General features: G+C 39.6%; 1 protein-coding gene across 15 annotated transcripts in view; it reads left to right on the forward strand.

Annotated features, from left to right (window-relative positions):
- Nucleotides 1-27,044, forward strand: part of TRRAP (transformation/transcription domain associated protein) — a 123,374-nt gene that overhangs the window by 16,375 nt on the left and 79,955 nt on the right. For 12 of the 15 annotated variants that reach the window (XM_074313445.1, XM_074313444.1, XM_074313443.1 and 9 more), the window contains exons 9-22: nucleotides 245-322; nucleotides 526-614; nucleotides 1,438-1,534; nucleotides 2,321-2,459; nucleotides 5,443-5,521; nucleotides 7,117-7,351; nucleotides 8,028-8,394; nucleotides 8,485-8,582; nucleotides 9,024-9,218; nucleotides 9,971-10,162; nucleotides 12,123-12,288; nucleotides 13,923-14,179; nucleotides 16,006-16,206; nucleotides 24,132-24,283. In XM_074313445.1, coding sequence (XP_074169546.1) covers nucleotides 245-322; nucleotides 526-614; nucleotides 1,438-1,534; nucleotides 2,321-2,459; nucleotides 5,443-5,521; nucleotides 7,117-7,351; nucleotides 8,028-8,394; nucleotides 8,485-8,582; nucleotides 9,024-9,218; nucleotides 9,971-10,162; nucleotides 12,123-12,288; nucleotides 13,923-14,179; nucleotides 16,006-16,206; nucleotides 24,132-24,283 — 2,345 coding nt within the window. The remainder of the gene's footprint in view (nucleotides 1-244; nucleotides 323-525; nucleotides 615-1,437; nucleotides 1,535-2,320; nucleotides 2,460-5,442; nucleotides 5,522-7,116; nucleotides 7,352-8,027; nucleotides 8,395-8,484; nucleotides 8,583-9,023; nucleotides 9,219-9,970; nucleotides 10,163-12,122; nucleotides 12,289-13,922; nucleotides 14,180-16,005; nucleotides 16,207-24,131; nucleotides 24,284-27,044) is intronic. The other 3 variants (XM_074313446.1, XM_074313454.1, XM_074313456.1) reach the window with 1 other exon arrangement.

Here is a 27,044-nt window from a genome sequence, read left to right on the forward strand (position 1 = left end):
GAAGTTTTTTACTACAGGTGATTGATGACATTGGAAAATATAAACACCTCTATTAAATAATAGTTCTACACACTTTGTTTTAAAAATAGTTTGCATCTTTCACCACAGACATTTACAAAGATGTGTCAGTGTTTTTTCCCTTTTATTTATTTCAGTGGGGTGATGCTTGGTAGCAGGATATTGACTGGGGCTTACTGAAGTGCCGCAGTGATAACCACAATCCTGCTTGTTTCTCTCTTAACAGCATTCCATCATTCCAAGAGGATCTCTTTCTCTGAAAGTGTTGGCAGAATTGCCCATTATCGTTGTTTTAATGTATCAGGTATGTGTATTGCTTATTTGTTTCTTGGGTTTTTGGCTTCTTCTTTTATGACAAACTTCACATCTAGTTATCTGTGGCAAATGGATGTGTATGATACACACATGCTAAGTAATGTAATGACTCCTATAGTTTCTTTGGTATGCCCAATTATTTTGCTGTAGTAGAGAGTTATAAAAACATGAAAATCTGATGTTTCCTTTTAGCTCTACAAACTGAATATCCACAATGTTGTTGCTGAATTTGTGCCCTTGATCATGAATACCATTGCAATTCAGGTATCTGCACAAGCCAGGTGAGATTTCTTCGGACAGTGATGTAGCTTACTGTCACAGTGCTTTCATTCCGAGTAAAAATACACTGGTTGTTGCCATCTGTAAGACACAAAAATCTTAAGTGATACAATTTTGGTAAAATTATATTCATTTTTTACTAATTGAACTTGTATTTCAAAGATGATGGTAACAGTTATTTTTGTTCCTTATTGTGAAAAGATGGGTTAATACCTTGGTTTCTGGTGTTTTGTAAATTTAGAGTTATTAGGCATTACTGTGCTCACTTGTAGCTATGTGATTTCCAAGCCTTTTTCACCTTCAAGCTTTTGTTCTTGCTGTTCCTTTCAGCATGAGTGCTAGAATGTTCTTTACCCCCCCTTCACTCCCCCTCACCCGTCACCCTCAATCATTGAAGTTTTTTCTCAAACATTATGGCATCGCTCTTAAGACCTTTATCACTTACTTTGTTGACTTGTGTCCTGTCTGGCTTTGAGTCATTTGAAGGCAGGATCTGAGGGCGATCAGCTCTAACGACCCCTGTGGCCTGAACACGTGGTCTTTCATTGAGCAACTAGGTACCCTAATGCTGTCTGCTGGATGGGTGGCTTTGTGGGTATACATTATGAAATGGCTTGGAGAACTGCTTGCTTTATGTCTCTAAACCCTTTACCTTATTTTTATTTGGAACTGCATAAAAGTGCAGTGTCTACTGTTGCATCTGTGTTGTTCTGGTCTGTGTAGAAGTCAAACTTTGGGGCTCAGTAATTATTATATGCTTTTAATATTAATGTCACCTAAAGAGTTAAGAGCTAATAATGTGAATTTTATTCACTTCTTATTCAGACAACATAAGCTTTACAACAAGGAGTTGTATGCTGATTTCATTGCTGCTCAGATTAAAACATTGTCATTTTTAGCTTATATCATCAGAATTTACCAGGTAAGTTCATTGACTTATTTTAAGTCAGGTTTTCTGAGATATAATTTACATGAAATAAAGTTCACCTTTTGTATATAAACAGTTGTATGAATTGCCAGATGCCTACAGTTGGTAACCACCAACACATCAAAATACAGAACATTTCCATCACTCCCCAAAATTCCGCTTTATATTTCTTCTGCCTCCTGACCCTGGGAAACACTGAATGGATCATTTGGTTTAAAAAATCAGAATTAGGCACCCCTTGATATTTTAGTCAGCTTGAGTTAAACGGTAGTGAATTGCCTTCCTGAAACACCTCAAAAGGAAATTGTGATTAGAGCTTATTTTGAGTTGATTAAAGGTGCCTCTGATGTCATTTAGAACTTATATTAAAGGGATGACTAAGTAAAGAGTATTTAAAAAAAGAATTTCAGTATTTACTTCTCCCTCCTCCTCAGTAATGCAGTAATAATAGTAATGAAGTAATAATAATAATGAAGTAATAATACATACTCATTGTTGAAAGTTGGGAAGATACTAGAAAAGTACAGTGAAGACATCCATAATCCCATTATGTAAAAGAAACTGCTATTTATGTTGCTACCTCTCCTTTCAGTATGGCAATATGTATACACATGAACTATTAAAACTTTTTGGATAATACTTGTTTATTAGGCCTGTTACTTTCTCAGGGTTCTTTGAGCCACACTTAGTCTTACTGAATTTTTTAATGGTTTATAAAATGGGTTTTTCTTAACACCCACCAATCAATCTAACTGTGTTGTTTTCCTCTTATTTTGATAGGAGTTGGTGACTAAGTACTCTCAGCAGATGGTGAAAGGAATGCTACAGTTACTGTCAAATTGTCCCGCCGAGACTGCACACCTGAGAAAAGAGCTTCTGATTGCTGCAAAGCACATCCTCACCACAGAGCTAAGAAACCGTATGTCTGCCTTGTCTAGAATTCTGGCATGAGCCCTGTCCACATCTTTGGGGGTGGGATTCTGCTGATGTTCTAGTGTGTGTGTGTGTGTGTGTGTGTGTGTGTGTGTGTGTGTGTGTGTGTTTCAATAGTAAGAGTTTATTAAGGAAACTTACATATGAGGCGTGTCTTGGGCGGCAGCAAGATGACATGGTTATCCTTTGCCTGACATTTCATTGTTGGGCGGAGTCTTTAGCTCGCTCCAGTGTACAACTATTTTAGACTCAACTTGTCCTTTTTTTTACTGCTATCTTGGGTTTTTCCTTCCCCTTCTTTCTTTGCTTTTCTACCTACCCCTCTCCCTGCCTGTCCGCTTGCCACTGGGGTTCTCCCTTATCCTCTCAACAATCTGAGAATTAATGTGGTAATTTTCTCAGTATATCTTATGTTCTGAATCTCTTGCTACTTTTCTGCCTTTTGACTGTGTATCTTTTTAAATTCCAAATAGCCATTTGCTTTCTGATTCACAGCCAGCAATCTTTAAAAGGTCAGAAGAAAACAATGTTTTCTTTCTCTACGCTGTTCTGTTTTTATGCGAATGACTGATACTTGCTTTTTGATACTCTGATAATTACACTTTTTCTATCAATTATTGATTTATAATTTTTTAATACTTTTTATATTTGGTGTGTCCAAATTGTTAGGTTGAAGTTACATCTTAATTGTTTTGAGATGATTATTTCCCCCAGTAATTTTTCAAAATTAAATGTTTTATTTGCTTGTCAATCAGAGCATACGTAAAACTGATTTTTGGGCTTCCTTACATAGTTTTTAAATATGAAAAGAAGGGCACAGTTTGCGTGCTTACACACGAGTTAAGCTCAGATATTTTTGTGCTATTAAAATTTCAAATTATAGTGTGACTCTTGTACGTGGATATAGCTGAAAGGAAGATAGAGTTAAATTTTTTTTTGAAATGTCACATATATAGCAAAGCGCACAAAAGAAATGTATGATTTCACCAACGATTACAGAACAAACATGAGTGTTCGCGTTTCCCAGGCTGAGAACTTGAGCATTGCTGGTGCTATAGCCCCACTTGCCCCGAGAGCTGATGGCCATTGTGACTTCTCTGGTGACCGATTCCTTTGCTGTTTATGGTTTTTCCTATGTGTTCATCTCTGAACAATATCAAAATAGAAGAATTTTAAGTGGGACATTTGTAATTTACCAAAGTGGCTGCGTTGTGCCTGGAGTATCATTCTTAGATTAACTTTTCTTATTCCTGTGATTTGGGTAAAAAGGACTTTGGAGCTGCAGCTGGGGAGCTGGGTAACAGGAGGGTCCTCCTTGTGGAAGTGCTAACATACTAAAAACTGTTCTCAGGCTTTCCACCATGCACAGCCAGGCCCTCACGTGAGGCCATAAGGGTTGGTTTCAGCCTCGTTCATGCCTGCTCTGCAAAGATCAGCAGGTTTCCGAGATGCCGCTCCCCAGGGGATGATCACATTAGACTTGTTAAGTTCAGCTGTTAAGATACTTTATTTTGAAGCCTGTAGGAGTTCTGGGATTTAAATAGGTAAGCATTGCTTCTCAAAAAAGTTTGTATTGAAAGAAACATTTAAAGAATCATGTTAAATGTTAACCACGTTATAAAAATACAAAAATGTATGTGTGTAGTTAGAACTTACACACCCACTAACATTTTCACATAGCCTTACTTTGGCATCTCAGACATTATCAAATGGTAACCCATTTACCCTAATTCTCAAGAGCAGCAGTTTGAGAAAACCTGATGGTTTAACACAGTTCCCCATTTTCCTTGAGATTCTGATTCTCCATCATTGAGGGGATCTGGAAACAAATGCTGTACAACGTAATTTCTTATTCCTTCTCCTTGACCATTTTACTCATCCCCTTGTCAGCCCTTCAGCATTTGGTGTCTGAGCACTTTGCGTCTTTCCTTCTGTGCCTCCTTCCTCTTGGCCACCTCACCGAGGACAGTTCAGGGATGGTCCCTCCTCTGACCTTGGAGGAACTGCCTGTTGCTTCTTTCATTTGGCATTTCTCCTGTGCTGTCTTGCTTTGGGGTTAATCTTGCTTTGGGGTTAATCAGAGATGCACTGTGTGTCTCCCCAGTGTATACATTTCTTTTATATCTTTGACTCAGTAGCTCTTTGCTGGTGAAGAATGTACTTTGAGTTATTGAAGCTGGCTGTGATGTCAGGCTTGTTCCAGAATCTAAATGTCTTTTGGATGTTTGTGGCCAGAGTTCCTCAAGGAGCATATGGAACCAGAGGCCTAGAAAATGTGGGTTGCCACCCTGTCCGCACATCCTCAGAAATGAGAATTGTCTCTGAGTGGAGGCCAGCTCTTTCTACCCATTAAGTCTTCAGGCCTGCCAGGGCGAGGGAGGAGATTTGGTGATGGTTCCATCTGCAGGAGTGGAGGAACAGAAGAACCCCCAGGAGTTCTTGGTCAGCTTCATCCAGGGAGTTGGGACCCTTAACCTGGGACCCATGCCTATGAGACACTAAAATTTCCTGGACATTTGTAATTTATATGGAGAAATATCCTAATTTCTCCGTGGTGACTAACCATACAGTGTTTAAGAAGGGTGACTTCTGTGCAGCTGATAAAGGGGCATTTAGGGAGATACTGACCCCTTCTCCAGACGGGTTTGAGTTGATGGTGGCAACTTTTTAGGATGATGGAATGCGCCTCCAGTTAAATATTGGGGACGGGTTCTGTGCAAGGGGACATGAAGTTCACTTTTTCTTAGTTTATTCTCTGACACTGAATGTGATTCTGACTGCATCTTCGTTGGCAGATGGCTTATGTGGCCCAGTAAAGTCAATGTCTTTGACTAAAAATGGTGTTCATGCTTTTCTCCTCTCCACCGTTTTTCTGGATTGCTAGTTGATTACAGATTGGCTACTGTGAAAGTACTTAATGTATAATTGATTTCGTTGGTGATAATGTGCAATGGATATTTGTGTTCTAGAGTTCATTCCTTGCATGGACAAGCTGTTTGATGAATCCATACTCATTGGTTCAGGATATACTGCTCGAGAGACGCTCAGGTATGAGATTCAACCCATGATATCTAGTTAATTAAATGCGAGGGGCAGTAATTCCTGGCTCTTTGTGTTATTAGCTACATTATCATTGTTTCAACAAACATAGGCTGTTGGGCCCTTACTCCCAAGTGGATTTAGAATTGCAGGAATTTTTTGGAAATGCCTTAGGTTGCCACTGTTTTCTACTTAAAACAGTTATAAAATACCGTATTTTGCTGTGTGATGTGCTCCCGTGTATAAGGCACACCTACGGTTTTGACCCAAACTTTCAGGGAAAAAAATCTTTCGTTTTAATTTTTTAATTCAGATTTTTATTTGTTTACATTTAGGTGCTTGTTTTTTGTATTATAAAGGAATTTTAGCATTTATTTTTTAACATATTATGGTACAAGAAATTTTATGTAACAAATAATTACAAAACACAAGAAGAGATACAAGGTATAAGAAATATTAAGTCCCGGTAACAAATTTACGATATTGATGCATATAGAAGACCAAGAACTCTTTGTCATTGCAAGTTCGTCATAAGTTCAACAAAACCGATTGTCGTATTGCAGGGTATTTTGCCTACGGATATTGTTATTGATTTTTAGAGTTGCACTTTTAACTCATAAGCATAAATAAAAGAATTAAAAACATACAGATACAGAATTATACAGTACCCACGTATAATGTGCATCCTTATTTTTCCCTTACAAATTTGGGCAAAAAGTGCGCGTTATACATGGCAAAATACGGTAATAAGTAAGACTTTCTTTATAATTTAGGATTGAACCTGCCTGGAAGATTAGATCATGTCATTAGATCGTGTCACTCCTGCTTTAAACCCGTTGCTTTCTGTTGCTCTTAGACAAAGACAAAAACCGGACTCCTGACTGAGGCAGCTATTCTGGCCTCAGCTGCTTGGCTACTCCAGGCAGTCCCCAGCAGGGATTTTGTCTTTCTCCCATCTGGAAATTTCCCTGGCTTTTTGACCCACAGCCCCCATTGGTCCTTAAGTTTTCAGCATCAGTGTCACCTCAAAGGGGCTTTGCCTGGCACCCTATTTAAGAGTGGTTCCCCCACTGGTGTTTCTCCACAGCACTAATCATCTTGTGTGTTTCCCCTCTGGTAAATAAGCTTCCTGAGGGCAGGAATGCTGTTTCCCTTGATCACTGTGGTATCTGTCCCTGGTGCTTAGCCCAGTGTCTGGCACGTGGCAGGTGTCCAAACACTGAGTGAGTGAAAGCACTTCATAGCCCAGACATTGTTATTGTGTCTCTGTAGAATGGTCCCAATATATAAGGTGGTAATTGGCATAGTGCTTATCTTTGAGCAACAAAACCCATTCAGTGCACGATCGAGCTGGTGATTGTTTCTGTTCATGTTGGCTGTGTGCCAGTGTTAGTGATATGCATGAACGTGGAAAGTAAAGATGACAGCACCAAGACCAGACTTCTAGTCGTGGCACTGGGGGAAGTGGGACCCTATAAAGGGTGCCCTAAATGTGCCGTCGCAGTGGTGGTGGTGCGGAGCAGGTAGTGGGAGAAAACAGCGGCCTGCAGCTGTGGCCCTTAGGGGGTGCTGAGGTGCACACTAGCAGAGGTCTCTGCCCGCAGGCCCCTCGCCTACAGCACGCTGGCCGACCTTGTGCATCACGTCCGTCAGCACCTGCCGCTCAGTGACCTCTCCCTCGCGGTCCAGCTCTTTGCCAAGAACATCGACGATGAGTCCCTGCCCAGCAGCATCCAGACCATGTCCTGCAAGCTCCTGCTGAACCTGGTGGACTGCATCCGCTCCAAGAGCGAGCAGGAGAGCGGCAACGGGCGCGACGTGCTGATGCGGATGCTGGAGGTACCACACCCCTGAGCGCTGCGCCTGCTGCTGAACTTGAACCAGTGCTGCACTGGCAAGTTTATGGGGCCGCCAGGTGGCCAAGTGATCGCAGGTGTTAGACACGTGGGTTCCAGTCCCAGCTCCACCATTAGCTAGCCAGGTGTTCTTGGGTGGGACACTTAACGTCTCTGCCGGCTTACTCATCTTCTAGCCAGGGATGACCAATGTCTGCCTCACAGGGTGCTTGTGGACACAAATAAAACAACTCATTAGACCTCTTAGTACAGTTCCCAGCAAGCTCCCGGGGCACCGTGTAGCAAAGTGCTGAATTAGCTGTGAACATCTCTGGAGAGGCACCCTGGGGTGTGTGCATAAAGTGTAAGGTGTGATTCCCGTGGCAGTGGGCAGTCGTGTGGACGACGGAGTACTCCTGGGCGGCCTCCGGGCCCTGCCTTTCAGGCCAGTGACTCTTGTCCCGAGCTCTTGTCCCCAGTGGATTCTTCCCATGTGCAGTGGAGATAGTGCTACATCCGTAGTTATCCCACAGGGAAACAGCACATTTTCCTTCATAGGAAGCAGAATGACTTTAGTGGGTGGTTCCAGACAGGTTTTCTTTTCCTGCCTTCTGAAAAGGTTGTTGGTCTGGGGAAGAGGACTGATTTTTGTCTCCCCCTCTACTTTCTCTTCCTGTTAGGTTTTTGTTCTCAAATTCCACACCATTGCTCGGTACCAGCTCTCTGCCATTTTTAAGAAGTGCAAGCCTCAGTCAGAACTCGGAGCCGTGGAGGCAGCCCTGCCTGGGGTGCCAGCTGCCCCTGCAGCTCCGGGCCCTGCCCCCTCCCCAGCCCCTGTTCCCACCCCAGCCCCTCCCCCACCCCCTCCACCCACACCCGCCACTCCTGTGACCCCAGCCCCTGTGCCTCCCTTTGAGAAGCAAGGAGAAAAGGACAAGGAGGATAAGCAGACATTCCAAGTCACAGATTGCCGAAGTTTGGTGAAAACCTTAGTCTGTGGCGTCAAGACAATCACGTGGGGCATAACGTCATGCAAAGCACCTGGTGGTAATTCCACTCTTGAATTCTTCAGATGAAGGATGTTTTTCACAAAGTGGGTTTTATTCGCATTAACTTACTATGCTATCTTTTTTCCAGAAGCTCAGTTCATTCCCAACAAGCAGTTACAGCCCAAAGAAACTCAGATTTACATAAAACTGGTGAAATATGCAATGCAGGCTTTAGATATTTATCAGGTAAGGAAGTGCTCTCAAATCACCTCTTAGAGTTGCCACCGATGGAACAGGTCTTGAAAGATCTGTTATGTTTGGATGGTCTGCTGTATGTGTGTACCCAAGTTGCTTTTGTTCCATAGCACAGCATTGTATTTATGGTGAGAATTCTTATTTATATGTCATCGTGTGTATTTTGGAGGGGAGGTGGTCTAAATGGAATGCAATAGAAACAAGATTTAAGTTGACTGAGTTTGTTCCTTTTTGGAACACCTAACAGTTGTTTTTCTAAAATATTACGTTCTAAAATTAACCTGAGAATAGAGAATTTAAAAGATTTTAGGGGGTATTTGTTGTCTAATTCAAGTGCTCTGTTTTAAGTATGTAACTGATCTGATGAGGTAATGGAATATGTTCAGACATGTTCAGTTTTAATGTCCATGGGTTGTTTTTTTCCTATGCTAGGTCCAGATAGCGGGAAATGGACAAACATACATTCGGGTAGCAAACTGCCAGACTGTTAGAATGAAGGAAGAGAAGGAGGTACTGGAACACTTTGCTGGCGTATTCACAATGATGAATCCCTTAACATTTAAAGAAATCTTTCAAACTACAGTCCCTTATATGGTGGAAAGAATCTCGAAGAATTATGCTCTTCAGGTACAAAACTCCTTTCTTATGTTCTTTCAACATTAACTATAAAATTCTGTGTGTCGATTGAATTCTTGCTGTTACACTTATTTTGAGAATTTTGTAAATAATATGCCTAAGGATGTGCTTGTAGAGCAAAATTTAGAGAAATATTAAGCAACATTATTAAAATTATTTTTTCCAAAAGATCAAGATGCTTTGGACCAGTTCCTTTCATTACCCTGTTTCCCTGAAAATAAGACCTAGCCCGACAGTCAGCTTTAGTGCATCTTTTGGAGCAAAAATTAATATAAGACCTGGTATTATATTATATTATATATTATATTATATTAGACCTGGTCTTATATTATATTGCATTATATAAGAACTGGTCTTATACTATATAAAACTCGGTCTTACATTATAGTAAAATAAGACCGGGTCTTATAATATTGTTTGTTCCAAAAGACACATTAGAGCTGATTGTCCGACTAGGTCTTATTTTCGGGGAAACACGGTAGTAGAAATTAAATATGTGTTACATGTAGGCTCGTGGTATTTCATGGTGAGGATAAAATACCAAATTAAGTATTGAAATTGGGCTGCACCATTCAAGGCTCAGTAAATCTATTTCATTTTTTTTTCCTTTGGTGGATAATTAATTTCTTGGAGTGTCTGACACAGGTTTTCTGACACACATTTTTGGGAAGTTCGTTAACTTTTTCTTGAAGCTGCTTTGGGGAAGGGATTATTTTTGTCACATTTTTTCCTTGTTTTGACAGATTGTTGCCAACTCCTTCTTGGCAAATCCTACTACCTCTGCTCTGTTTGCTACAATCCTGGTGGAATATCTCCTTGACCGTCTGCCAGAAATGGGCTCCAACCTGGAGCTCTCCAACCTGTACCTCAAGCTGTTTAAGTTGGTCTTTGGCTCAGTTTCACTGTTTGCAGCTGAAAATGAACAAATGCTAAAGGTAAAGCTTGTTCAGACCCAAGTCACACTTTGTGTCAGAGTTTCTTGTTTTCAATGTTGAACAAAAATTGGAATGTCTCTTTTTATATTTGTAGAGTGCTCTAGAATTAACAAAATATATGCAACAAATAAGGGCCAAGTGTAAAAAACATTTCCTGTATTTCTAAGCAGAGCTTAATTTATCTGGTGATTTCAAATGAAAACTTCAGAACTCTTATGGTAGGCAGTGGGTTGTTACTAGTATTCCCACCACTAATTTTCTTTTTTAAAATTCAGCTTTTTTCTGGATTACGCAGTAAAATTAGGGGCACATCATCCTTATTTTAAAAATTGAGTGATACGAAAGACTATAGAAGGAAACAAATGTCTTCAGTTACCTCTCAAATCCAATGAGATACATCGGCCATTGTCCACTTTAACTTTGTTTCTTCTGTGTGTTCATATTCTCTGTGACAATACCTAAACATTCCATTTCAGGAATATTTGTTTGTTTTTTTCCCCTTCAAATCAAGCATTCTAACTATTTTGTGTTCCCTAATTAAGATCATCTTTGAGAAATGTGTCTCCAATGTTTTTCTAGATGATTAATTCTGTATAATTTGATCTCATCAGTTACTTGATTCTAGAAGTGGCTAAAAACCTACTCATGGTTACATCACCCATTAAAAGTGGCACACGGCAGAACAGAAATCTTATAAGCATTCACTTCTACTTGTGGCAAATATTTTAATTCCTATAGAAAGTGGAATATTATCACGTTGAGTTTGAAGAGAGAAGGGAAAATTTTTAAGATGTAAGCAAGATCCGTTTTTCCCTAGAGTAAAAGTACAGATGGTGATAAAAAGCAATAGTAATCTGTGCTTTTAAGTAATGGTTTCCTCAGTTTTTTTTTCCAGTTATATAGTAATAAGTTATCAACTTTAATATTACTTATGTGTTAATGTGAAAGGGAAATACTCAATTTTAAAAAAAATAAAAGTATTGTAATCTGTGTCCACATAACTTGGTATTTTCAAATAATTTAATTTGCGCCAACATGCGATACATCTCTATACAGAACAATACCAAAAAAACAAAACTTAGTGGTAAGATAGATGTTCAAAAAAAATACTCAAAAAACAAATTCATAGCTTTTTGTCAAGAGAAAATGTATATAGTTAATTTATTCTGTAACACAAATATATCATGCCATATATAATAACAATTTTGGAACTGTATGTGCTATACCAACAGTTTAAATATACCTGCAAAAAAATGTCATGTTAAACTTAACCTGTCACGTGTCAAAACCAGGATTTGAAGTACAAGATAAAAAGCGAATCTGGTTTAAATGTTAATTAAAGTTACTAAGGAAGTTACTAAAGCAAAGAAAGTGCTTTTTTATTAAATACCCATTTTTCGATCACGTCTTTCAAAACCTTATACTCTTTTGAGGCTTTTACATATATTTGATTGATAGCGAAGTTTAGTTCCTTAGGTTACTTTTTGCATTTATTAGGTTGGTGCAAAAGTGATTGCAGTTTTTGCAATTTTTTAACCTTTTAAATGCAATTACTTTTGCATTAACCTAATAAATTGTTATAGGAGGTAGGCTTCTTTGATCTTGTTTGATTATTTAGTCTTACAAAGGAGTGACTATATTCAGAAGAACTGCAGGGCTGACAGGCCTTCTACTATCTGTTTCAAATGTCATCTTTTCAACATATGTAACCACATAGTAATATAGGAACCTATTAAATGCTTCTCTGACAGCCAATCTGGTGGAAACCAGCCTATATTGTAAGAGTAATTAATTGGACTCATAAGCATTAGAAAGTTCTTATTGTGTTTTTCCTTTTAGCATAAATTTTTCAATTACCTACCATTCCTGTCTGACTGCTGTGAACGTGTAGCGTGGTTCTTGCGGGTGTGGATTCTCACTAGACTAGAGCCTGTTAACCTGCCTTTTCTCCCTCCTGCAGCCTCACCTGCACAAGATTGTGAACAGCTCAATGGAGCTCGCACAAACTGCCAAAGAGCCCTATAACTACTTCCTGCTGCTTCGGGCCCTGTTCCGCTCCATTGGGGGAGGGAGCCATGATCTCCTGTATCAGGAATTTTTGCCTCTGCTTCCAAACCTCCTGCAAGGTCAGAGCAATGATTTTGGTTGCCTTTTAGCCTTGTGTGCGTGTCTGGGTCTGGCTGCATGTGAGAGTTGGGGTTCATCCTCTGCACTCAGTGAAGGTCATGGTGAGGTCATGGTGAAGGTCATGCATGTGCCCCCACGGAGAGAGGGAGAGGTGCCCATCCTCGTGGTCATGTCCCACTCTCTTTAAAGACAGTGAGGCTTTGAAGGAAGCTCCCTGCCCTGGGCGGGGCTCTGCCTCTACTTGGAGTGGAATGGGAGTTGGAAGGTTTTAGTTAGATGCCAGTTAGGACTTGGTTGCATTTTAATAGCATTTGTTAAGCCAGTCTAGAAAGAAAGCTGTTTCTAGTGGTTTTGTAAGATCAGGAATCCCTAGATTTGAAGAGAGTCAGAACAAGAAGGGAAGAAGCAAGTTACAAAGCTGACTTAAAAGTTTTTGTGTTTATTTAGTTGCTAATTTACACGACCAGAATCCTATAATTCATGCATAATTAGCAGTGCTTTCAAGATAATAGAGCTAAAGGGGCTCTTGAGTCCATTGAATGGTTATGGGTGGGAACTGATTAGAAACACTATCCTAAGAATTTTTGTTTGTCTGAGTAAGGGTGAGCTCTTGGCGTCTTGGCAAGGGATTGAATCCTCTGTATTTTCTTTGCAAACTTTTAAAAAGTGAAGCCATTTACAACATAGTATACCTAGGTGGCAACTGGGAAATATTTGTATATATTGGATGTAACATGGACGGAAGTCCACCAGGCAGGGTGCTTAAGACGGCCCATAGTCAGGCTCCATTGTCTGTGTTTAACCCCATCTCCAGTCATTCCTCAGCCTGAGCCTGCGGTTCTGCTCAGCCTGATTTCGTCTTGTACGTTCTCTGCTGCTCCCAAGCTCATCTCTCCCGCCTAGTTTTGTTCAAGCGGATCCCCTTCTGGTAACTTAGCTGTTCCCTCTCCACATCCTTCTCCTCCTGCTGTGTGATGCCTTCCCCGATGACTCCTCTTTTCTGAGCTCCCTTCATCTTGCATTGCTTGGGTCCGCTGTCACTTGACTTTCTCTTTTTAGTTCCTCTGTAAGTGCTCTGTGAGTGGGTCCTTATCTGACTCGTCTCAGTTAGGAAGGAACTCGGTAAATACCAGTTACCCTCATGAAGAGTTGAGGTTGCCTGGATAAGAAAGAGGTTCTCTATGAAAAACAAAAGCAGATTTTTAGAAAAATGTTTATTTTAGAGCATAGACATCAAATGGTCTACAGGAAGCGTGAAGAAAGATGTAAGGTTGTGAGCCTTTAACCTGAGGTGAACGTATCTATCAGAAGTCTGTGTCTTTAGATGGGGCTTATTTATAGTATCACATGATTTTTAAAAGATCGATGTATACTATTTCTATTAAGGGTATAATATTGTAACTCAATTTATAATAATTATATGTAGCCTGCTCTTGTCACTGTGAATATGGCAGACAAGGAATTGTGGATGCAGTTGAATAGATTTAGCTAGTGCAGGGTTATAAGGCACAGAAAGTCTTCCTGTTACCACGTTGATGTCTATAATAAAAGGTTTACCAGTACTTTGCACAGTTCACTTTGGCCTGTGTCTGGAAGGTAACGTCCCTCTCTGCCGGCCTCACACCGTTGTTAGGGCTGAACATGTTGCAGAGCGGCCTGCACAAGCAGCATATGAAGGACCTCTTCGTGGAGCTGTGTCTCACGGTGCCGGTGCGGCTGAGCTCTCTCTTGCCCTATCTGCCCATGTTAATGGATCCCCTGGTGTCTGCCCTCAATGGCTCTCAGACGTTGGTCAGCCAAGGCCTGAGGACTCTGGAGCTGTGTGTGGACAACCTGCAGCCTGATTTCCTCTACGACCACATTCAGCCGGTGCGCGCAGAGCTCATGCAGGTAAGTCTGGTTCTCATCAGCGCCAGCAGAAGGCGTCAGGTGCTCCCGTATCTACGTAGTTTTTACTGAGGATTCTAGGGTAGTGGTTTCCGGAAGTGACGGGCCACTGTTGAGTGCTCCATGCGCAGTGGTGAGCTCTCTGCTGGATGAATGGTGTAGCTTTCAACTTACTTTGTGCATTTTCTGGCTTATGAAAACATGTAAAGAAGTACTGTAAGTATTGAGTGGATGTTTGTTTTGCAGTATTGTCCCCCTTTTTGGGGGGCTTTCACAAGTGTTATGTTTTCATGACATTGATGACTTACAAAGGCAGACGTGGCCGCCTTTGGGGTGATCTTTTCTTTATCCACTAGAGATCTTGAGTTACACAGTAAAGAGATGCAGATTCCTAAGGGAAGGTATAGATGTCTGAAAACATTTTATATATTTTTTCCATTAGAGTTCATATGTCAAATATCAAGTTTTTCCTTCATGTTTGCTGCTGTTACTGATTTGTAATGTGCTTGGTAACTCTTAGAGGTTTAGGAGGCCTGTTATTTACTCATCTGCCCCTTTAGCATAGAGTATTTCACCCCAAGTGCCAGCCACAATGCCAGCTTTCTATGAATGTGACTCAGTAACTCCTAAAGGACAGGAGTCTCTGGACAGAGTAGAGTGGAGACAGCAACTGGGAAGACCCGACCCAAGTGTGGGTGAGCTGCGTGCAGGAGGAGGAGGCAGGGATGGGTTCTCGGGCCTCCTGCCATTCCATAGGACGACAGAACAGGGAGAGACAGGGTCCAGGCTGCTATTTGCTTTTGGGAGCACAGTGACCCATCCACTAGACAAGTGTCACGCCGTCTCTCTCCAGCCCCATCCACCAGCTGCATCCCTGTGTGAGTACTGGGAGATCAGAAGCACTCATTCCCTGTGGCGCCCCCTCCTGGGGAGGTGAGCAGAAGTCCCTTTTCCTGAAGATCGGGTGGGCCAGGTGCAGGGGTGGAGGTGAGGAGACTTGGACGGCATCTCCCAGCAGTCATTAGGACAAGCCTCTTTGGACCTACAGAAATGTAGGAGAAATTGGAAGTTTGCTTTAGAGAAAAGTACCAAGATTTTGGCTATTGTTGGACATTAATATTGGACATTGTTATAGAAGGTGATTTAAAAAAAATAGACTTAAATAGTGAGTTACAGTAATTTTCAAGACATGGTAATTTAGTTGGGAAAATGTGGGAAAATTGACAGTTTTTGGAACAGTTGAGTGCGTGTGTCTTTTACTAACTGTAAGTACAAGGCACACATTCACTTACATATTCCCATTACGCAGGGCCCTGCATGATCCACATTTTCCCTCTTTGCCATCCTTTCTTGGGATGTACGAGATAATTTATATATCATGTTTGTAAGTTATAAAGCCTAGTAATAAAGGTAAAAACCTGAGAACTCACCATCTAACCCGAGAATGAGAACCTTGCCAGTAAATTGCATTTCCCTCTGTGCTTGTCCCGATCCCATTTTGTAAAAGTGCTTAAGCAAAATATTGCTTAGTTTTCTCTCTTTTGAGCTCTGCACTATGTACAGTATGCTACCATTTGTATTTTAGGAGCGTGGAAGAACATTTGTATTAAATACGTAGTTTGGTAAAGACATAAAGTTTCTCTGGAAGGATACAAAGACTGATAACGTTGGTTTCCCCCAAGGAGGGGAACTTGTGTGTTTGGGGGACAAAGATGGATGGAAGAATTTTCACTGTGTAGTCTTTTATTAATAACTTTTGAATTTTGGTTTGTGAACCATATGAACGCATTACCTTGGAAGGATTTTAATGGAAGCGTGTTGATGTTTAGGCTTTATGGCGCACTTTACGCAACCCTGCTGATAGCATTTCTCACGTGGCCTACCGGGTACTTGGTAAATTTGGTGGCAGTAACAGAAAGATGTTAAAGGAATCCCAGAAGCTGCACTATGTTGTGACTGAAGTTCAAGGCCCCAGTATCACAGTGGAGTTTTCTGATTGCAAAGCATCTCTTCAGCTCCCAATGGAGAAGGTAAGTTTGGAAGCCTCTGGACGCTTCTTAAAGATGCTGTAAGTTTCATTTTAAGAAAGTTAATTTTTATTTGAAAATATGTGAATAAAACTTGTACTTTTTGGGGAGGGAATTACTAACTCAAAGTATGAGATTTATTTAGGGTCAACTTGGTGATGGTTAGGTGTTGCCCCGCCCACCTGGCCCTGGGACTTAGTCTGTTTTGATGCCCAATGGGCTTTACTTCAAGTGTCGTTTAGAACCCACGTTAATTCTATTCTTGTCTCATCCTGGTCACTCTGTTATCTAGCTTCCTCCTGTCCTCTGTCTATCCAAACAGCTCCTGCTGTCTTTCCTGGCTTCTTAGCCAGCTGCGGGCAGCTCTTTGGTTTCTCTCTACATGCCTTTAGAACCCTTCTAAATTGTGTAAAAAATGAATAAACTCCTGAAAGTAATATAATACTGAATGTCAACTGTAATTGACAAATTAAAAAAAAGTAACACCCAAACTTTGTTCCCAACATCTTGCAAATGGTCCACTCAACTACTTTTGCTTTATCCTTATAGAAAACTATTCTCCCTTTACCTTGACCCTTCCTAGTCCTTTGTCACATGTGTCACCGTTCTACTTAATTGTAATCTACATTGTTACATTTGACTTTTCCTTCTTATTGTATAACCAGCCTTTCCCCGCCACACAGCCTTTGTTATCATGTCTTTTCATAACATTTAGCCGTTGTACAGTGGGTATTTTGTAAAGGGTATTATAGTAGACTTGTGTGTGTATTGAGTGACTGGGCCATTTTAATAAGTCAGTGTCAGCTGAGATTCCTGAGCTCCTTGCAGATCTGGTCTTAACACCAGTGTTCTATGGCCTGGAACGACTCAGAGCACCCCCTTCCCCCCACCCCCCAGGCTAACTCAGTCTGTTCTGTTGCCTCATATTGTAGAACTTGGCATGTTTACCTTTCTGTGTAAGAAATTTACCCACATAATGAGTTCCGTGATTTTTTTGTTGTTAAATTTATTGGGATAACATTGGTTAATAATGTTATAAATTTCGGGTATACAACTTTATAATATGGCATCTGTATACTGTAATGTGTGCTCACCACCCAAAGTCTAGTCTCCTGTCACTATATATTTGACCTCCTTTAGCCTCTTTGCCTTCACTCCACCCCCTTCCCCTCTGGTAACCACTGTTCTCCCGTTCTCTTGTCTGTATCTGTGAGGTTTTTTTGTTTGTCAATTTGCTGCTTTCTGATTTATAGTCCATGTGAGTGAAATCACATGGTTCTTGTACTTTTCCGTCTGACTTACTTCACTTACCATAAACTCTCAAGATCCATCCATAGTGTTGCAAGTGGCAATATTTCATCTTTTTTTTATGGCTGAGTAGTATTCCGTTGTATATATGAACATCTTTTTCTAGTCATCCATTGAAGGGTACTCTTAGGTTGTTTCCATGTCTTAGCTATTGTGGATAATGCTGCAGTGAACATAGGAGTGCATAGGTCTTTAGGAATAAGTGCTTTCAAATTTGTTGAGTAGATACCCAGAAGAGGGGTTGCTGGGTTAAATGGTAGCTGTATTAATTTCTTGAGGAACTGCCATATGTTTTCCATAGTGGCTCTACTAATTTACCTTCCCAGTAGCAGTGTACGAGGGTTCCTTTTTCACCACATCCTCGCCAACACTTATTTCTTATCTTATTAATAATAGCCATTTTATCAGGTGTGAGGTGGTATCTCATTGTGTTTTCGATTTTCACTAACCTTATAGCTGGTAATGTTGAGCATTTTTTCATGTATTGTTGGCCATGTATCTTCTTGGGAGAAGCATCTGTTCAGGTCCTCTGCCCATTTTTTAATTGGATTGTTTGTTTATTTGTTGTTGAGTTGTATGAGTTCTTTCTATATTGTGGCTATTAGCCCCTTATTGGAGATGTTGTTTGCAAAATATCTTCTTCTGTTCGGTTGGTTGCCTCTTAGTTTTATTGATGGTTTCTTTTGCTGTACAGAAGCTTTTTAGTTTGGCATAGTCCCATTCATTTATTTTTGCTTTTCCCTTGCTTTTGGGGTCAAGTTCACAAAAACATCTCTAAGACCAAGGTCCATAAATTTAGTGCCTATATTTTCTTTATGTATTTTATTGTTTCAAATCTTATATTCAAGTCTTTAATCCATTTTTGAGTTAATTTTTATGTGTGGTTTCAGATAGCAGTCTAGTTTCATTATTTTGCATGTGGCTTTCCAGGTTTCCCAACACCATTTGTTGAAGAGACTTCCCTTTCTTCATCGTATGTTTTCAGCTCTTTTGTTGAAAATATGTGTGGGTTTATTTCTGGGTTCTCAATTCTGTACCATTGGTCTCTGTGTGTGTTTTTCTGCCAATGCTATAGTGTTTAGATTACTGTAGCTTTGTAATAAAGTTTGAAGACAGGAAGTATGATATTTCTGGTTTTGTTCTTTTGTCAGGATTGCTTTGGCTATTCGGGGTCTTTTGTGGTTCCATACAAATTTGAGGATTTTTTTTGGTTCTATTTCTGTGAAAAATGCCATTGGGATTTTGATAGGGATTGCATTAAGTCTGTATATTGCTTTGGGTAACATGGCCATTTTAACAATGTCAATTGTTCCAATCCATGAACACGGAATATCTTTCCATTTCTTTGGTTTCTTCAATTTCTTTCAACAATAGATTACAGTTTTCATTGTACACGTCCTTCATGGCCTTGAAGTTTATTCCTAGGTATTTTACTCTTTTTTTTTTGAAAATAATACTTTTTGTACACCAATATTTTTTTTCTTTATTAGTTTCAGGTACACAAGACAATGTAATACTTAGACGTTTATCATTTATATTCCTCACGCTGTGTGAACCCCCCTTCCCCCATCTACTATCCCTCTGTCATCGCACAGAACCATTACATTTCCACTGTCTCTATTCCTAATGCTGTACTCTGCTTCTTGTAAGTATATACATACGTATATATACATATATATATATACATATATATATTAAATTATAGTTGGCATTCATTATTGTTCAGCTTCAGGTGTACAGTGCAGTGATCAAGCATCTACATCATCCCTGAGGTGGTCTCCCAAATGGGACACGTGTCCATCGGATACCCTACAAAATCTTTACAACATTATTGATTACATTCCCCAAATTAATTTTAAAACCCCATGACCATCTTGTGGTTACCAACTATTTTCTAATCCCCTCACCTTACCCCTTATCCCCACCCCCCCGCCCATCTAGCAACCCTCAGTTTTTCCTCTATGTCTCCAAAACTTTCTGATTAGTTCATTCACTTATTATTTTCTTTAGATTCTGCATATAAGTGAGATCATATGGTAGTTGTCTTTCTCTGTCTGACTTATTTCACTTAACATAATGTTCTCTAGGTCCATCCATGTTGTTGCAAATGGCAAGATTTCTTTCTTTATGGCTGCGTACTACTCCATTGTATAAATGTACCACAGTTTCTTAATCCAGTCATCTACCGATGAGCATTTCGGTTGTTTCCATGTCTTGGCTATTGTGTATAGTGCTGCAATAAACATAGGCGTGCATAAAGATTTTTGAATTGGAGTTTTGGATTTCTCCAGATAGATACTTAAGAGTGGAATTGCTGGATCATAAGGTAGTTCCATTTTCAGATTTTTGAGATACCTCCATACTGTTTTCCATAGTGGCTGCACCAATCTGCAATCCCACCAACAGTGCACAAGCGTTCCCTTTTCTCCACATCCGCGCCAGCACTTTTTGTTTGTTGTATTGATGATAGCCATTTTGACTGGGGTGATGTGGTATCTCATTGTGGTTTTTATTTGCATTTCTCTGATGGTTAGTGAGGTTGAACATTTCTTTATATGTCTGTTTGCCATCTGTATGTCCTTTTTAGAAAAATGTCTCTTCATGTCCTCTGCCCATTTTTTAATTGGGTTGTTTGTTTTTTTGGAGTTGAGTTGAGTGAGTTTTTTATAAATTTGTGATATTAACCCCTTATCAGATATATCATTGGCAAGTATCTTTTCCCATTCAGTAGGATCCCTTTTTGTTTTATTGATGGTTTCCTTTGCTGTGAAAAAAACTTTTTAGTTTGATGCAATCCCACATGTTTATTTTTTCTCTTACTTCGCTCGCGTGAGGGTATATATCAGTAAAAATCTTACTCTGGGTAATGTCTGTGAAGTTTTCTTCCTATATTTTCTTCTAGGAATTTTATGGTTTCAGATCTTACATTTAAATCTTGAAGCCATTTTGAATTTATTTTTGTATATGATGTAAGGAGGTGGTCCAGCTTCATTTTTTTGCATGTTGTCTGTCCAGGTTTCCCAGCACCATTTATTGAATAGACTATCTTTACTGCACTGTATATTCTTGCTTCCATTGTCATAGATTAAATGGCCATATAGGCATGGATTTATCTCTGGACTCTATTCTGTTCCATTGATCTATGTGTCTGTTTTTATGCCAGTACCAAGCTGTTTTGATTACTGTAGCCTTGTAGTATAATTTGATGTCAGGTATTGTTATACCTCCCACTTTGTTCTTATTTCTCAAGATTGCTGAGGCTATCCGGGGTCTTTTATGGTCCCATATAAATTTTAGGATTATATGTCCTATTTCCGTAAAAAACGTCGTTGGTAGTTTGATAGGAATTGCGTTGAATATGTATATTGCCTTAGGCAGTATGGACATTTTAACTATATTAATTCTTCCTATCCATGAACATAGTATGTGTTTCCATCCATTTGTATCTTCTTTCATTTCTTTCTTCAGTGTCTTATAATTTTCTGAGTACAGATCTTTTACTTCTTTGGTTAAATTTATTCCCAGGTATTTTATAGTCTTTGGAGCAATTGTAAATGGGATTGTTTTTTTACTTTCTCCTTCTGATGTTTTATTATTGGTATATACAAATGCAACTGATTTCTGAATATTAATTTTGTATCCTGCTACTTTATTAAATTCATCTATCAGCTCTAAAAGTTTCTTGGTGGCGTCTTTAGGGTTCTCTATATATAGTGTCATATCATCTGCATATAATGACAATTTTACTTCCTACTAATTTTACTTACTCCTTACCGATTTGGATGCCTTTTATTTCTTTTTCTTGTCTAATTGCTGTGGCTAGAACTTCCAGCACTATGTTGAATAGAAGTGGAGAAAGTGGGCAACCTTGCCTTGTTCCTGATCTTAAGGGGAATGGTTTTAGCTTTTCCCCATTGAGTATGGTGTTAACTGTGGGTTTATCATATATGGCCTTTATTATGTTGAGATATGATCCCTCTATTCCCACTTTCTTAAGGGTTTTTATCATAAATGGCTGCTGGATTTTATCAAATGCTTTTTCTGCATCTATTGATATGATCATGTGATTTTTATTTTTCATTTTGTTAATGTGGTGTATCACATTAATTGATTTGCGGATGTTGAACCACCCTTGCATACCAGGAATGAATCCCACTTGATCATGGTGTGTGATCATTTTAATGTATTGCTGAAATCTGTTTGCTAGTATTTTGTTGAGGATTTTTGCATCTATGTTCATTAGAGATATCGGCCTGTAGTTTTCTTTTTTTGTGGTGTTTTTACTCTTTTTGTTTTTGTAAATGGGATTATTTTTTTCATTTCTTTTTCTGATTATTATTATATAGGAGTGCAACAGATTTTTGTGTATTGATTTTATATCCTGCAACTTTAAGTTTCTCTAATAGTTTTTTTGTGGTGTCTTTAGAATTTTATATACGTGTGTGTGTGTGTGTGTGTGTGTATAAAATCGTATGATATGCAGATAGTGACAGTTTTACTTCTTCATTCCCAACTTGGATGCCTTTTTTTCTTTCTCTCGCCTAATTGGTCTGGCGAGGACTCCAACACCAGGTTGAATAACAGTGGTGAGAATAGTCACCTTGGTCTTGTTTGTGATCTTAGAGGAAAAGCTTTCACTTTTTCATTGTTGAGTATGGTTGTAGCTGAGGGTTTGTCATATGTGGCCTTTATTATGTTGAGGTACTTTCCTTCTATACCCATTTTAGAGTGATTTTATCATAAACGAATGTTGTATCTTGGCAGATGCTTTTTCTGCATCTGCTGATAAGATCATATGATTTTTATCTTTTACTTTGGTTAATTTTGTTATCACATTGATTGATTTGGGTATAATGAACCATCTTTGCATCCCTGGAATGTACCCCACTTGATTGTGATGTATGATCCTTTTAATTCTGTGATTTTTGGTTTTTTTTGAACCTGACTTGACTAAATATTTGGGAGGAAGCATAGCCATCATGGGTAAATGTCACTCAGGAATTGTTTTCTATCATTATCTCTCAATCCACCTGTTTCCCCCCCACGGGAGGGGGAAAGCACATGCCATTGTCCTCACCCCTCCTCCAGCGCCCCCCAATAGATTGGTGTTGCCTTCCCCAAACCTCAGGGGTGGGGTGGAATCTCAGCTTCTCACTCAAAGCTTTATCACGATGTTTGCTAAATAAACACTACTTACCTCCCAAGAGACTACTGAGAACTAAAGTTCTCTCTGTCTTTATATTGCACATCCTGTGCCTATAGACATCTGTGTCTATAGCATGTTCTCAAATTTTAGGTAATTTCCTTAAGTTAGGATTCTGTTAGCTTTAGCTCTGTCAGTAGCAAGGTTGGTATTAGTAGTGAAAACTTATGGCATCTTTTATTTGACCTCTGCATAGACTAAGCAGAGCAAGAAAATCCCTTTAGAAATTGCTTTCCCCAAAAGTAGCTAACGCATGGGAGAAACTTAGTTTGGAAGACAGGCTTCCACAGTCCTCCTGGCCCCTTGTGGAGATGACATCACGGTGCTCGTGGTGCTCCTTTCCCAGCACACAGCCTCCTCAGGGCCGCAGCGAACCCCGCAGAGCTGCCAGTCAACTCGGCTAAGGGTGGCAGTGTGGCCAAGCCAGTGAATTTCCATTAGAGCAGTTCTGCTTTTGGCATACTTTACAGTCCTTCATTCTTTTCAGCAGGTAAATGACTCATAGGTTAATCAATTCTTAAAAATAAAAGTTCTAAAATTATCCCCACAAGATTTATTACCTATTGCTGACCAGATCAGAGGCAGTAGGAGGAGCGACAGTTCTGCAAAGCCCTGTAGAACCCAGACAGGCAGCTGGGGCTGTGGTGAGGAGCCGTGTCACACTTGAGTGGCTGTGTGTGCTGTGGCGCCTGCCTGGTCTGAAGGGCAGGGCCTCTGTCCCTCCCTGTCAGCTCCCCCTCTGGCTCCTTACATAGACCCTGGATACATATTTAATCTTTGGCACAGATTAGTTCTTTGATGTATATGTACATAATTATCATTAAGGTTAATATCTTAGCTGTTAAAGGCTTCAAATTATTTTTTGTGTGTGATTGTGCCTCCCTGTCTTCCTGGTCAACCTCACTGAAATGAAAAGGATAAAATGTGTGTGTAGCTATGTAGGTTTTCTGAAAAAATGATGTAAACCCTTTTCTCTTTTAAAGAGGGAATTTAGTGAAAGCTTAAGAAAGCCATCTTTAAAGTTTTGAACTTAGACACAGGAAAGTCTGTGGTCTGCTGAGAGTTCATTATTCTCACGAGGACCTTGATAAGTGTAATCCAGCAAATCCACCACAAGGGGCCTTCTGAGCTCACTTAATTTCTGGAATCTCCCATTGGCTGTTTACGCACAAAATTAGTAACCTCTGTTTTACATTTTAATTGGAATCATGAAGTTCCTTATGTCATCACACTTCCACTGCCTTCTCTGGAGGTTTCATGGGATGAATACCTGACAGCCTGTGCAGGTCCAAGGTGCTCACTTCAAGAGAAAAACACACATTAAGGTTTTTTTGGGTGCTGCAGATGCTTTCAGTGTAAGCTTTTCAAAATCGTGTAATTCAGTACAAACTCTAGTTTTTGTGTTTCTTTGTTGTAGGCCATTGAAACCGCTCTGGACTGCTTGAAAAGTGCCAACACTGAGCCCTACTATCGGAGGCAGGCGTGGGAAGTGATCAAGTGCTTTCTGGTGGCAATGATGAGTCTAGAAGACAATAAACATGCGCTCTACCAGCTCCTTGCACATCCTAAGTATGTCGCTAATGTAATTCTCTGTGATTGGATGTATCTTGTTTCAAGAATTCGGGGTGGAGAGGAGCTCCCAAATTTCTCTTGACTTTTAGAGAAAACGGAACGGAGAACTTGGATGTTTGAGAATTAGAGTTTATCTTAGTCGTGATCTGCCTTTATGATTGCCTCCATGTTAGGCTGGAAGTTTCAAGAACCAAGGGTCATGACCTTTTCTCTTCCCTTTGCTCACCATTATATCCACAGCTCCTGTCAGTGATATGCATTCAGTGGATGTTTTGCTTTTTCAGTCCATATTTTCTTTCAGTTATTTTCTTTCTCCAAATATTTGTCATGTGATATTTTTATTTTGCTCTTACAATTTAAGGTTGTGATCAGTGGTTGCCCTGGGGGTGGGAGTGGGGATTGACTTTTTGGGGTGATGTATTTTAAAATTTGGACTATGATGATGGTTGCATAACTGTATAAATTTAACTGAAACTCCTTGAACTGTATAATTAAAATGAATGAATTCTATGGCATATAAATTATATCTCAGTAAAGTTGTTAAAAATCAGAAAAGAACAAATGTCAAAGATTAAACTAAATACCTGTTTTAAAAATGAGAAAAATATAACAAAATAAAAAAAATATGAGAAGAAATGAACAAAAGAGGAAAACATACAATAGCATGGTTCAGTAAATCCAAGTTGATTTTTTGAACGAGTAATAAAATGGAAAAGCCACTGGCTATGGTAAAGAAGAGAGTCAGGTTTCTTTCTGTACTTTCTCAGAGTGAAGAAGAGAAGGCACAAATAACCAATGTCAGAAATAAAAAGGTGTTTGCACTCCAGATGTCTTTGACATTAAAAAAATAGTTATGAGCAACTGTTTCACCCAATAGATTTTTAAATTGCAATAAATTAGATAAATTCATAGAAAATAGGGTAGTTATTTGACCTTTCTTTATCTTTATGACATTGACATTTTTGGAAAATACATTCCAGTTATTTTGTAGAATATTCCTAGTGTGGGTTTGTCACACGAGGATTCACACTGTGCACGTCTCGTAGAAACCCCCCAGAAGTCAGTGTCGTCGCCCTGTCTCTATTGTCAGGTTGTTAATTTACTAGTAGTTTATAAGTGATTGGTGGGGAGAAAGTTTGCGACAATGTAAACATCCAGTTTCTCATCAACGTCGTGTCTCCTGGCCATAGCATTATTGACGTTGGTGCCTGATTCAAGTACTGGTATGAGGATTACAAAATGGTGGTTTTCTTTCTTTTCAACAAGTTTATTGAGATACACTTTATCCCAGATTCATCTCCTTCACCTGTACAATTTAATGATTTTTAGTAATCTAGAGAGTGTTGCAAATACAAATCGGATTTAGAACATTTCACAACATTTTCACCTCCCCCCCATGCCCATTTACAGTTAATTCCCTTTCACAGCCCCAGGCAACCATTAATCTACTTCCTATCTCTGTAAATCTGCCTTTTCTGGACATTTCATATTTCATATAGATGGAGCCATAGAGTGGGTGGTCTCTTGTGTCTGGCTCCTCTCACCTGGCACGATACTTTTGAGACTCATCCATGATACACAGTTTATCAGTATCTTGCTCCTTTTTATTGCTGAGTAGTATTCTGTTGTAGCGTATAAAATGATGATTTTCTATCTTCAGTTTCCCTTTTTTTGTAAAATAAGGAAGAGATTTTTCCTTCTTCGTTAATATTTGTATATAGCAGTACAGGTTCATGGATTTTTTTTTTTTTAATTTATTGGGGTGACAATTGTTAGTAAAATTGCATAGATTTGAGGTATACAATTCTGTATTACATCATCTATAAATCCCATTGTGTGTTCACCACCCAGAGTCAGTTCTCCTTCCATCACCATATATTTGATCCCCCTTACCCTCATCTCCCACCCCCACCCCCCTGGTTCATGGATTCTTACTGGATAAAAATCCATTATTTATTTTGATGGCCAAATTTAGTCAGTGAGAGCCCCTCCAGGCTGGCTGCTGTGTTTCGATGCATCCTCATCAGTTTTTTAGCGCTTCCTTTCAAGCTCAACAAGATGTTCCTTCACCTTGTGCCTTCTCTCCCCACACCTTGGAATCCCCATTCCCTATGAAAGGGAAGAGCGTTCCTCAAAGAAATGAATAGAAACCAAGGTTTCTGTGCTGGGTGTGCTCGTTGCTACCAGGGTGTCATTGTTTCTAAGTCTTTCAGTCGAGTTTTTTGATAAAGAGAAGTTCATGATTTTATTGTGGTCAAATTGATGTATTTTTCCTTTTGCGTCGTGCTTTTTATATCGTGTGTAAGAAATCGTTTCCTGCTACGTCCTAGTCATGAAGATACTCTTGTGTTATCTTCTAAAAGCTGTATAGTCTGTCATTCACGTTTTGATCTTTAATCTCTTTAGAATTGATTTTTTGTGAAGTAGGGGTGTGGAGTAGTGGTCTACTTTTCTTTTTTGCCCTCTGGATATCCAGTATCCATTTATTGTAAAGACCATCCTTTCTCCATTGGTGCATTTTTGCTGCTCTTTAGATGGAGTACCTTCTGGTACAAGGTACTGTGCAAGGTCTGTGTACAGGAATGCATCCTAGCCTTCAAGGACTTACATTCTAGTGAGAGGGCAACAGTCAGGAAGAAACAAAGGTATAATATTTCACATAGCGGTAAGTGCTATTAAGTGTATCTGGCTAAGGGGATAGGGCGTGAAAAGGGCAGTTTAAAAAAAATAGGGTGGTCAGCGAAGTCCTCTCAGAGTA

This window comes from Rhinolophus sinicus, linkage group LG10 (genome assembly GCF_036562045.2).
Source record: "Rhinolophus sinicus isolate RSC01 linkage group LG10, ASM3656204v1, whole genome shotgun sequence".
NCBI classification, from domain to species: Eukaryota; Metazoa; Chordata; class Mammalia; order Chiroptera; family Rhinolophidae; genus Rhinolophus; species Rhinolophus sinicus.